Genomic DNA, 13,005 nt, shown 5'->3' on the forward strand with positions numbered 1-13,005 from the left:
GACTTTCTTTTACACAGACTTTCTTTCTCAAAAGAAGTCATACAAATGGCTAACAAGTTTATTTTTAAAATGCCCAGCATCATCAATCATCAGAGAAATGCAAATCAAAACCACAATGAAATATCATCTTACCGCAGTTAGAATGACTATTATCAAAAAGACAAAAAATAACAAATGGTGGCCAGGATGCATAGAAGAAGGAAGTTTTATACACTCTTGATGGGAATGTAAATATGTACAGCCATTATAGAAAATAGTATAGAAGTTTCTCAAAAAACTAAAAATAGAACTACCATATGATCCAGAAATCTCATTACTGGGTATTTATCCAGTAACAGGAAAGGAAATAAATCAAAGTGACATCTGCACTCCTGTATTTATTACAGCACTATTCACAATAGGTTGATATGGAATCAAACTAAGTGTCTATCAACAGATGAATGGATAAAGAAAATATGGTATGTATATTCAATAAAATACTATTTAGCCATAAAATGAAATTTTGTCATTTACAGCAACATGGATGGCACTGGAGATCATTATGTTAAATGAAATAAGGCAGGTGCAGAAAGACAAATATCACATGTTCTTGATTATGGGAGTTTAAAAAGTTGATCTCATGAAAATAGAGAGGAGAATGATAGTTCCCAGAGGCTGGAAACATAGGGGCAGATGAAGAGAAGTTGGTTATATGTATACAAACATATAGTTAGATAGAAGGACTAAGTTCGTGTTCAATAGCACAGTAGGCTGACTATAGCTATATATTGTATATTTCAAAATAGCTAGAAGAGAATATCTGAAATGTTTCCAATGCAAAGAAATAATAACTGTTCAAGGTGATGAATTCCTGTGTACCTTTATTTGATCATTACACATCGTACACATGTATCAAAATATCATGCATATCTCACAAATATGTTCACATATTATGCATTAATAAAAATGATAAAAAAAATTCAAGGGAGCCAAAAACAAGTCATGTTTTAATGCCAGAATAAGAAAGGCAATAATAGAAAAAACTGCTTTCTAAAACTGACATAGTTTTCTGATACGGAAGTCTGGATTTTAGGGAAGGTACACAATTCACTGCAGATTAAGACATTTTGAGGCTTTGATGTAGGAGCAGGATATTAGTGATAGTACCTACGTTGTATCAACAGTTGTATACAACCTGAGATGGAGCAGATGGTTTGAGTTTTGAGAATATTAAGTTTGTGGTACATAAATGGAATTTTTGCTAAAATATTAAATATTAGTTAATAAAATATTTTCAACCAATCCTTCTTTAAAAAAATTAATCCCATTGGCACAATCATTACTGGTGCTTTGTGCACTTCAGAGAAAATTCCTGGTGGAACCACCATGTTAACTTTTCAATTTAATTCATTTCCCTGCTGCTGGAGTCCCATGAGCGCTAGATTGAATGCCGGGGTGGTGGGTCAAGGATTCAGGCAAGTTTGGGCCAATCTGGAGGGTGGAAATAGGGAACCACATATTATTCTATTTTCACAAAGTCCCGATGAATTCTATAGTGAAGAATAAAGGGCTGCAGTTTTAACCAGCAGAGATATGGGCGACCATCAGGTGTCCCAGCAGGGACTTCTAATGGGTTTGGTGTAGAGGACAGCCACTTCCAGTAAGCTGGAACCTAAGGGATAAGGAATAAAATGGTAAACACTGGAAGAACAAGTTCTCAGAATACGAGTGAAAAATGTGTGTGAGGAGGGGTTCCCAAAACTGTAAGAGGACTTTGAGAGGTTTTATTCCAATAGACGCTGTGGGAATATACTTTTTGGCATCCATTATTGATACTCTAGTTTTAGCCTGTTGTCACCTGGAAAACGCAGATTACTTTTATATCTCTGGAAAGAATAGTGGCTTGGCCATCAGTTGGCACACTCAAAAGGCACACAAAAGTAGGTTTCTTGTCTCTGTCTTTAAAACAATAAGCACTTAAAGTATCATTCGGAGAAAACAGCAGTTACCAGGAAATCACTTAGCTGAGATAAAAAAGAAAAGAATCCTCGAATAGCATTTAATCTTCAAAATAAGAATTTTCCATTCTCGGGTCAGACCGATAGATGACATGGCGTTTAGACATCGAATTCATACCTTCGCTTGCAACTGAGCATCAGACACACATATATGATGGAAATGTTCTTTGACATTACACTGCTTTCTTAGTTTGTATCATTTGCATTTGATTTGGAAAATATTTTAGAACAACCCAATAACAAATTCGAGATTAAAAAATAAAATTCTACACACTTTACAGCTCCGTGCTATTACATGAATGTGTAAATTGAATTCCCTCTCAGGAGGAAAAAAACAAGGGCTGGCTTCCCAAAAATGTTTTCATTGGCTTTAGGGAACTAAAACACACCAGTGTCTGGGTGAGTAATACTTCCTGTAAAATAAAGATAGATCAACACATAATTAAGTTCTGGCTCAAATATAATTGTTGTTTTGGAAACAGTTTTGAGGATAAATATGGTTATGCTAATGAAACTGCCCATGATTTCCACTAATGATCCAGTTTATTAACTAGGCCTGGACATTTTTCCACCTTGTGCTATCCATTTTGGAATACTGAAAAGGGTTAAAAAAACAAAAAACAAAACTTCTCACTTCTGTAGGGGAAGAAAAAGGGACAAATCTTAAATTAGTTACCCACTCTTGTAAGGATTACAGTTGGAGGAGTAGATCGAAAGTACTTTTTCGATTATTTATGGGTTTCAAAGATTCTTTCTACTCCACTAGGCAGAAAAACAGAGGTGTAATATACAGCATTTAGAATTCATAATCGTTAGCATTATTTCTCTGAACTCGACATCCTAAATAGCCAGCGTTTTCTAATTCCAGAGCTGAGTGTTTAGTAGTTTTGTAGGAAGTTCTACTGAATGCGGAGACCAAAGGGGTGCCTGCCTGCTTTGAGGGTTTTGTTGAGGCCGAGTGTGAACTCTGGGCGAGAGAGCGCATCTCAGCTCTTAGATCACACCCACTCAGGGTGTGCGTGTGTGTGTGTGCGCGCGGGTGCCTGCGCGCGTGTGTACGTGTGGGGAGGTGTGCACCAAAGGGGTGGGGTGAGGGGCGGCGAGGAGGGCTGTAGGTGAAGCGCGGGGAGAGGGAGGTCGCCCGCTTCGGCCTCTCCCCCAGGGGCCCTGCGGCTGGTCAGCGCTCCGGCTGCACCTCCTGGTGCGCGCCGCGGCGGCGCCACAGGCCCCTCGACCCTTTGACCACCGCCCTCCGACCGCGCGTCCGGCAGCCGGGACCGGTGATGGCGCGGGACTGACGGCAGTCTCCACCGGGACCCCTCTGTCCCGCCCGAGGCTCGCTGGGGCTGCGGCGCCGCCCTGAGCTGCATGTGGGGCGGGCGCGCCCGAGCCCAGAGCGAGCGGCCCTCGGCGCCCCCGAGGCGGTGCCTGGCCGCGCCAGAGTACGAGGAGGAGGAGCGGCGGGCCGGGCCAGGCTCCCCACGCGCCTCGGCCCCGGAGCACGGGCTCCCCGGAGGGGACTTGGGGCGTCCCAGCCCAGGAGGAGGGACCCGGAAGCAGAAGCGGAGCCGCGAGTCGAGCCCAGCCACTGCCCCCGCTGCCCGCCGGCGCCGGGTGGGGGTCCCGGCGGCTGGATGGGCAGCGGCGGCGCGGGCCGCGGGCGGCGATGGGCGAGGAGCAGAGCACGGTGAGCGGCGGCGGCGGGCCCCAGGAGTCGCAGACCCTGGCCGGTGGCACTGCGGGCCACCCTGAGCCCCCGAGGCCTCAGGGGGACAGCGCCCGGGCACCCCCGCTGCGCGCCGCCTCCGCCGAACCGAGCGGCGGTGGCTGCGGAAGCGACTGGGGCTGCGCGGACACCAGCGCCCCGGAGCCCGCGAGGAGCCTGGGGGCCCCGGGCTGGAGGAAGAGCCGAGCACCGGCGCAGCCTGCGGGACTGGCACTCACCGGGCCTCTCAACCCCCAGACCTTGCAACTGCAGTTGGAGCTGGAGGAGGAAGAGGAGGAAGCTGGGGATCGAAAAGAGGGAGGGGATGAACAGCAGGAGGCGCCCCCCGGCGAGGAGCTGGAGCCCAGGACCCGCGCGGGGGCCGCCGACGGACTGGTCCTGGACGTGCTGGGTCAGCGGCGCCCGCCCCTCGCCAAGAGACAAGTCTTTTGCTCCGTGTACTGCGTGGAGAGCGACCTGCCCGAGGCCCCCGCCTCGGAGCAGCTCTCGCCGCCCGCGTCGCCACCTGGGGCTCCGCCAGTGCTGAACCCTCCCAGCACCCGCTCTTCCTTCCCCAGCCCCCGACTGTCCCTCCCAACGGATTCCCTCTCCCCCGACGGCGGCAGCATCGAGCTGGAGTTCTACCTGGCGCCCGAGCCGTTCTCCATGCCCAGCCTGTTGGGAGCTCCACCCTACTCTGGCCTGGGCGGTGTAGGGGATCCCTATGCGCCCCTCATGGTGCTGATGTGCCGGGTGTGCCTGGAAGACAAGCCCATCAAGCCCCTGCCTTGCTGCAAGAAGGCCGTGTGCGAGGAGTGCCTCAAAGTCTACCTGAGCGCCCAGGTAACTTCACCCCCTTCTCTTCCCATTTATCATTCCAAATCACTGGCGAGGAGGTCCTGCTCTCAATCTGATCTCCCTGCTCGCACGAAGAGGTGACGGACACACTTACTGAGGATCTCTGTTAGTTTCTCACGTCTCGATTGTTATTTAAGTGCCTTTTGACCTCACTGGTTGACTTAACTGGAATTTAACTTTGCTGTGAACTTCAGGCTATGGTTGGCAGGTGTAGAAGGCACAAGATACAAGTCTTTGCCCTCCTCTTATTTCTTATACAGGATTGCAAGCACGAGCTTGCTCAAAGGAGGAGAGCAAGAGACTGCCTCATCGGCCTGGTATCCCAGAAACTAACAAGCAGTGGGCATAGAATAAATATTTACGGAGCTGGTGGAGAAAAGAATTGGAACAAATATTTTAGACCCACGATACATGAATTTGTAATTTTGCTTCATTTATATATTCCAGAAAAGCGTGAATGTTTAACAAAATTTATCCCTTGGCCTTTGCCTACTTTTCAGTTTCCTTTTTCCACAGTAAAGTTGAAGTACTTTTTTTTCACTGAGGTTTTAAGCCAGCGCTCTTTAAGAGGGAAGCAAAACAGAAAGAGCAAAACAAAGCAAAGAGAGGCTAAGAGGTTTCTCAAAACAAGTACTGGTGAAACTTTCGTCCTCTGCTTTTATTTGAAAACTTGGTTTTTTTCTTGGAAAGCTGGAGAGTGCACCAGACCAGCTTTCCTTCACTGAGGGTGAATGCGTTCTTCCAGCAGTTCTCAATCTGTGATGTGTCTGCCAGTGTTTTGCACAATCCTGAATGCCCTTTGATCCTGTGTCCAATTGTCCTAGGCCTATTCATCTTTCAAAACCCTGTGTGTTCAGGTGCCAACTCTTCTGTGAAGCGTTGCTTCACCCTCCAAGTCACTGCTTATATACTTTCACAGTATCTTACATGCACTGAAGTTGTTTCTTTGGTGTCTGCTTGTCTTGTTAGACTGTCTGGACAATGTCTGAGAGTCCCATATGTGGTAGCTTCATGTTGAGTCCCTTGCACATCATAGTGTTTTTAATAACATTGGCCGGCGCAAACTGAACAGGGCTCCATACCATGTGATTCCTCTGTTTTTTGTGTCTAACTCATGCTTGGGTCTAGACTGAAAGTGTATACAGTCCCTAACTGAAAATGCAAACAGACACTTATAACGGTATGTTACATAAACAGTAAGTTGGCTGAAATAGTGGAGATTATTGAAAAGCCTCTGAGAGACTGTTGTTTCTTTCATGCGTTATCTACAGAGATTCTTAAAAACAGGAGGAATGTCTGCTGCTGGTTGTGGTAGTTTCTGTACCATCATCCTCAAACAGATTTCGCTGCCCTGTGATGGGATTCAGACATTTCCAAAACATAAGCCTGGCTCCAGGGAAGTCACTGTGAGAGCAGATGTGTACAAAAGAACAATACAAGGTAGCATGGGATGAGATGTCAATAGAGTAACAATTCCAGATAGCACTTCCTGTTAAATGCTGGATACACGTACCAGAAATTCAAGGGAGGTAGTCATTGTGGCTTGGGGCACTTTAACTAGCAGTTTGATTTCCTTATGGTGGGCCCTTTCCCCAAAGCAGTTTTCTTTTTCTTTATTAAATCTCGTAAGTTAGTTTCAGGAAGTTTTAGTAATGGTGGTAGGGAGACAGAGGGAGATAGTCAAGTGGTCATTGCAGTGTACAGTACAACCACTAAAAACTACTCTACAGTGACACGGTATCTGAAGCTTGTCTGCAGCATTTCTGATTGTATGTATGTTCCTAACCTTCTTCCAGAGTATTTGCTGGGACTTTCAATAAAGAATAATATACATTATTGGCCGGGTGTGTTGGCTCACGCCTGTAATCCCAGCACTTTGGGAGGCTGAGGTAGGTGGATTACCTGAGGAGTTCAAGACCAGCCTGACCAATATGGTGAAACCCTGTCTCTACTAAAAATACAAAATTAAGTGGGCATGGTGACGTGGTGACGCATACGTGTAATCCCAGCTACTTGGAAGGCTGAGGCAGGAGAATTGCTTGAACCCGGGAGGCAGAGGTTGCAGTGAGCCAGGATCACACCATTGCACTCCAGCCTGGTGACAGAGCGAAACTCCATCTCAAAAAATAAATAAATAAATAAATAAATAAATAATAATAATAATAATAGGCCGGGCACGGTGGCTCAAGCCTGTAATCCCAGCACTTTGGGAGGCCGAGACGGGCGGGTCACAAGGTCAGGAGATCGAGACCATCCTGGCTAACACGGTGAAACCCCGTCTCTATTAAGAAATACAAAAAAAACTAGCCGGGCGAGGTGGCGGGCGCCTGTAGTCCCAGCTACTCGGGAGGCTGAGGCTGGAGAATGGCGTAAACCCGGGAGGCGGAGCTTGCAGTGAGCTGAGATCTGGCCACTGCACTCCAGCCTGGGTGACAGAGCGAGACTCCGTCTCAAAAAAAAAAAAAAATAAAAATAAAAATTAAAAAAAAAAAAAAAATAATAATAATATACATTATTTAAAATAATAAACAGCAACAAAAAGATGAGTCATAGATACCGGGCATGCTTTCACCTCAGGGCTTTTGTACTTGGTTTTACCTGTTCCAGGAAGGTTCCCTCCATGGCCGTCTTATCTGCTCACTGTACTCCTTTTCAGGGCTATATTCAAACGTCATCCCCTGTGACTTTCACTGACCAGCCCACACGCTCTCTTTTTTCCTGCTTTTCATTTTCTCCATAGCACTAACATACTCTGTCTTACACTTCATTAAGTCACGACAGAAGTTTTCACATGATTTGTACACTTCTGTATCTTTAGCATCTATAGCGTTGTCTGGTCTATAACAGATGGGCAGCCAGAACTTACTGAATTTATGAAAGGCCTGAGATTGCCCCAGAAACCAAGGCTAGGAAGTGGTGTTCCGCATTGGCACTAAATTCTGTTCTGAGCTTCTTGATATTTAAGACAAAAGACAAAGGCTTAAAGTGGACAAAAGTAACAGGTTTGCTAAGTTTGTAATTAAACTTAGAATTAAAGAGCTTAGATAAACTTGTAGCTTATACATAAAATAGCCTTTTTCAGTGAGTAAAAATACAGGATTGTGGTTGTAATATTTTTGATCTATGGCAATTCTATGGTCCCTTCTACTCAAAGGTTGTGTTTCTCTGTCACTTAACCTCTCTATGCCTTAATTTCCTCCTCAATGAAATATAATTGCAGACAATCTGTAATAACCCACCAGTTCCAAAGCAAAACAAAATCAAACTGCATGGTTATTTTTCTGTCCTACTGAACCACATCAAAAGGGCATAGTGAGTGCTTTCTTTCTCATCTTAAAAGTTCTCTTAGGTTTGACAGAAGCAAATGTGTCAAGCCTAAACTTTCAAGGTTCTTAAAACCTTTACAAAAAATGATGTATTTGAGATAAAGAGCTATTAGTGACTTTTTTCCCACCATTTCTTTTAGTTTGTGCCACATAGTGCATTATTTAACATCATTTAAGAAAATAAAAGAGTCCCTATTAAACATTTCATGCCAACATTAAAATGCATATTAAATGTGAGTTGGACTATTGCCTGGTTAAATGAATATTTTTCTAAAAGGAGATGCAGAGTTCTTTGAAAGAAGATATGAACTTGGAAGACAGGAATGTGGATTTTTAGACAGTATGTTTTCACCAGTGCCATGGACTAATCTGTGACAAAGGCCAATTGGTAGGTGTCATCAATATTTCAATATAGACATAGCAAATTAGATGGTGACTTAAGTACCTCTATACTGTGTATAAAATTGTAGTTTTATTTTTCAAAACATAGTTCTTCTCCAGTTATTGCCATGACTGTGGCTAGGGAGCCCTTCTTAGTGGAATAACTTTACAGTGCAGTGGGTGTCATCCGATTTCTGATTGTCATGGTGAAGGGGTGGACTAATAGATTATAAATCTTTAGCACCACAGTAGATGTTGATTTAGAAGCTGTAGAGCTCCAGGACAGAGATAGTTCTATTATTGATATTATATTGCTCACGTACATAAATCTCTGGCCCATTCATTTCAGAAGTACATTTCCCAGTGACCTGTGTATGCATGTGTGAATATGGCTAAAGCATGTAGTCCCAGGGATGCCTGCAATATCCTGCAGGTCTCTTAACCCTTCTCAGTATTGGTCTTCTCAGCTGGCTTGGTCTTTACCACATTTTCCTAGGAGGAAATATTTTCTGTTGCCTTCTTTGTTTCATAGAATGATGCTATGTTCATTTCAGAAATCCTCCACAGATAATCTTTCTTTTATGATTTGGTTTAGAGAGAAAAATCTGTCATAAATATGAAATATTAATATTTAGTATTTTAGATGAAGAAAGGACGAGAAATGAGGATGCCAAAGGGCTTGCTAAAGGTGACAGCTGTTGTGGATTCCACCACTCTGCCTAAAAGTGCTAGAGATTGGCAGACGCATATAACTTGGAATGTATACACCTGTCCAATGAGTATTAATAGATACAAGCAACACATTTCTTCTACAGATTGTGAATAAAACAGCTGCTAGATGATAAAGTCCTAAAATGACTGTCTACTGTAGTCACCCTAGAATCAGTGACCCAGAGGTGAAAGCTTATATATCCTATTATTAAATTATGAGTCATCCAAATCTTCATGGGTAAAAGTGTAACATAGATTCTTTTTTTTTTTTTTTCTTTGAGACAGAGTCTTGCTCTTGTCCCCCAGGCTGGAGTGCAATGTCTTGATCTCGGCTCACTGCAACCTTTGCCTCCCGGGTTCAAGCGATTCTCCTGCTTCAACCTCCCGAGTAGCTGGGATTACAGGTGCATGCCACCAAGCCCAGCTAATTTTTTGTATTTTTAGTAGAGACAGGGTTTCACCATGTTGGCCAGGCTGGTCTCGAACTCCTGACCTCAGGTGATCCACCTGCCTTGGACTCCCAAAGTGCTCGGGGATTACAGGCATGAGCCACTGATCCTGGCCCCATAAATTCATTTCCTTTAAACCTTAAAGCACCCTGCATATTTTTAGAAACCATCATGTTCAGTGTTGAGTTTGAATGCAGTTGTCTTCACACAGGTGAATTTATAGAACCTGTCATGCCCGTCATGGTTTTGGTAGTCCTGAAAATGTAAAGAATAATACGAGACTGAAATTCGTTGAAGTCACTCTAAAAATTTGAAAAGTGGGAATTAAGGCATATTTAAACTTATCCTTCTGTGTGCAAAATGTGTGTGTGTGTGTGTGTGTGTGTGTCTGGGGGTGTAGTAACATTTGCTTTCATGCCTTACTCATTCCATTATTTTCCTCCACTCTCTACATCATTGCTCTTTAATAATTTTTCTTTTTTCTTTCCCTTGTTCTTTTACTTTTTGAAATCTGATTTTAATTGCCATTTGATTTCTCTAGAGGAATCCTCTGTCAAATGCTAAGCCCTGGGGCCAGCAGAACTTTTTCCGAGGCATGTTGCATGGGTATTTCCTTTCTCTTTCAGTTGTCTGGAGATGAGACTACATAGAGGAACCTTGCATTGCGTTCCACTGCCTAAAATATCTCAAATAACATTACAAGTACTACTGACCTAAGGCATCAGCTGATACCTTTAGAGTGTGATTTTTCCCTCCTAGAGTAGAGCTCAGCTTTTATACCTGAAGGCTCTTCCTTAACTCCTGATACAAAAGACATAAAAAAGAGATCATTAGAATTTAAACTCTCAGTTTTTTATTACGGGTTTGTGATGGACAAGGTAGGCATACCTGAGCGGTAATTTCTTATAATTTTTCACTTATCAGTGTACTTTTTGTGCATTTAACAAGCATTTATTGGGCTACCTGTATGACAAGCACCATGAGATACTCTATAAATGTGTTAAATGTTCTAAAGGAACCATCTTATAGCCTTGTTGGCAGTATTTTTCCCAGCTTTATCTGATGGCATAAATAAACTTTTTTTAAAAAAAGTTACCAGACAGCTATGGATCTTCTTTCTCTCTGGGAGATTTTTATTAAGCCAGTTCTGGGACACCAGCTATCTTTTTATTAATCTTACTTACTACTCCTTCTGTTATGTTTAATCCAAAGTTATAAATCTATTACTCATTTCTTAATATAAATATTTCTCAACTATTTTTGATTGCTGAAAATATATTAGTAAATATAAAGATGTATGTATTTTGTTCATTTCAAAATATTTTCTGCCTTTATTTAAAAGAAAACACAGTTTTGCTCAGTTTGTTTTGGATCATTCATGACATACTTAAAAATTTTTTTTTTTCAAATTCAGTTTGTCAGAAGGGTTTTACATTATAAACAAAATGAACCTTCCCAAATTGAAGTTTTGCTTTAAAACTTCAATGTGTATGGGAGAATGGCTCCTGGTTTATATCGTTCTCTATCAACTTTATCACTACTATTTGCCCCACCAATTTTTGGATAATTGCACTTGAATTTGTAAGTTTTTACAAACAGTAAGAAAAACCATTTATTGGACATCTATCTTGTAAACATTCTTACATGTATTTTCATTTAATTTTAATTCATTTACATATTAAATACTTATTACATATAAGGCACTGTTTTAGGCTCCGGGGATACAAGAAACTAAAACATTTAAAGCTCCTGACCTCATGGAATTATATGCTAGGCTGTGGAGATGGACAATGAGATAAGTAAATTATTTAGCATATTAGGAGATAATAAGGGCTATGGAGAAGGAGAAATAAGGGAAAGGTGATATTGGGGAGGGATTTTCCTTGACAACTTTATAGTTTTGGGGGGAGACGTCAGGGAGGATATGTTTTAGGAAGGGACTTTTGAGAAGAGATCTTCGTGATGCAAATGAAGGAACAAACCATGAATATATCTAATAGAATTATAAGGTGTAAAGTTCCAAAGGTAGGGGCATACTTGCGAGTTTCCAGGAATTATAAGGAGATCTGCATGGCTGAAGCATAGAGAATGAAGTGGGCAGTGCTAAAAAGAATACAGCAGAAGGAGTGGGGAAAGCTGGTCGGGCAGGGATTAAGCCCATCAAGTATCTTCATTTCCCTAAAGTAAGATCTTGTAAGAAGATACTGAGCAAAAGACTAACCAGATATGCCTTTCCCTTTAAAAGAGATTACTCCATCTCTTTGTGGAAAATATACTGTAGGAGTCAAGACTGGAAGTAAAAAGATCAGTTAGAAGACTATGGAATAAATCAAAGGAGAGACAATACAATTCAGACTAGAGTGATACAGGCGAACGTGGTTTGAACTGGTGGAATTTGGAATATATTGTGAGGTTAGAACTGACAGAATGCCAGTGATTGCACGTGGGATGAGAGAAAAAGAGTCAAGCATGAGTCAGGTTCTGAGCCCAAGCAATTAGAAAACTGGGGTTGCCGTTTAATAAGATGAAGAATAGTGTAGGAGGACTAGGTTTAGGGAGAATGAGAAATTTGACATGCCGTTTAGACATTCATGAAGGGATGTTGAGTAGGCAGTTGGTGTCTGGCATTCAGAAGAGAGATCTAAGCAGAAGATATACATTTGAACGTAGATGGCATATAGATGGTATTTAAAGCTATTAGACTGGATGAGGTCACCTGTGGAGTGTCACTAGCTAGAGAAGAAGGATAGGAGATTGAGTCCGAGCATTCCAGTGTTCACGAATATGGAGTCTGGGACATCAGAAAGAACAAGCAAAGAGTCTAAAAGGGAGTGAGCTAATTAGGCAAGAAGAGTACTGAGAGTACTTACCCAGAAGTCAAAGACAGTGTTTTAAAAGGGATAATGATCTGTGTCTAATGCTTCTGATAGTTCCAGCAGGATGAGGTTTGAAATTGACCGTCAGATTTCCCAACAAGGAGTTTATTGGTAACTGTGAGCCTAGTGCTGTTTTCATTGGCAGCCGTGAGATGGTTTTCAGGTTAGAGTGGGTTCAAGAGAACAGGAACAACTCTGTTTTTGTACTGCAGGTAGTAGAATGTTATATGAGGGAACTCAAGGTTAGAGAGATTAAATAACTTGCCCAAAATCTCAAAGCAAGGGAATGGCAAAGGTGGAAGTGAAATTCAGATGTTTGGCTCAAAACCTATGGCTTTTTTGCATTCTTTAAATTGATTATCTCATTTATAAGGTAAACCTGTCTTTTTCTTTTTCTTTTAAGTTGATACACATATTGTACAAAAAGCACAAGTCTTCCAATCCAAGAAGGAGAAGACACTTAATTACATGTTTTGAGGAAGTGAAAGGCTCCCATTCACGCTTAGATCTAGAGATTACAGCCAAACTCAGTCTCATCTTCATGTAAGGAAGTGAAGAGGAATTTGGCTTAGGAAAGCTATGATTTGATATGATTTACTGTTAAGTTTTTTTGTTTTGTTTTGTTTGAGATGGAGTCTCACTCTGTCACCAGGGTGGAGCGCAGTGGCGTGATCTCGGCTCACTGAAACCTCCACCTCCCAG

The 13,005-nt window shown here is 42.5% G+C and overlaps 1 protein-coding gene across 3 annotated transcripts in view; it reads left to right on the forward strand.

Moving 5' to 3' along the window:
• Positions 1-3,567: 3,567 nt before the first annotated feature.
• The window catches only part of RNF217 (ring finger protein 217), a 132,736-nt gene continuing 123,298 nt past the window's right edge, over positions 3,568-13,005 (forward strand). For all 3 annotated transcript variants that reach the window (XM_005551720.5, XM_045391591.3, XM_074036978.1), the window contains exon 1: positions 3,568-4,545. In XM_005551720.5, coding sequence (XP_005551777.3) covers positions 3,664-4,545 — 882 coding nt within the window. In that variant the 5' untranslated portion in view covers positions 3,568-3,663. The remainder of the gene's footprint in view (positions 4,546-13,005) is intronic.

The sequence above is a fragment of the Macaca fascicularis genome, chromosome 4 (assembly GCF_037993035.2).
Source record: "Macaca fascicularis isolate 582-1 chromosome 4, T2T-MFA8v1.1".
Taxonomy (NCBI): domain Eukaryota; kingdom Metazoa; phylum Chordata; class Mammalia; order Primates; family Cercopithecidae; genus Macaca; species Macaca fascicularis.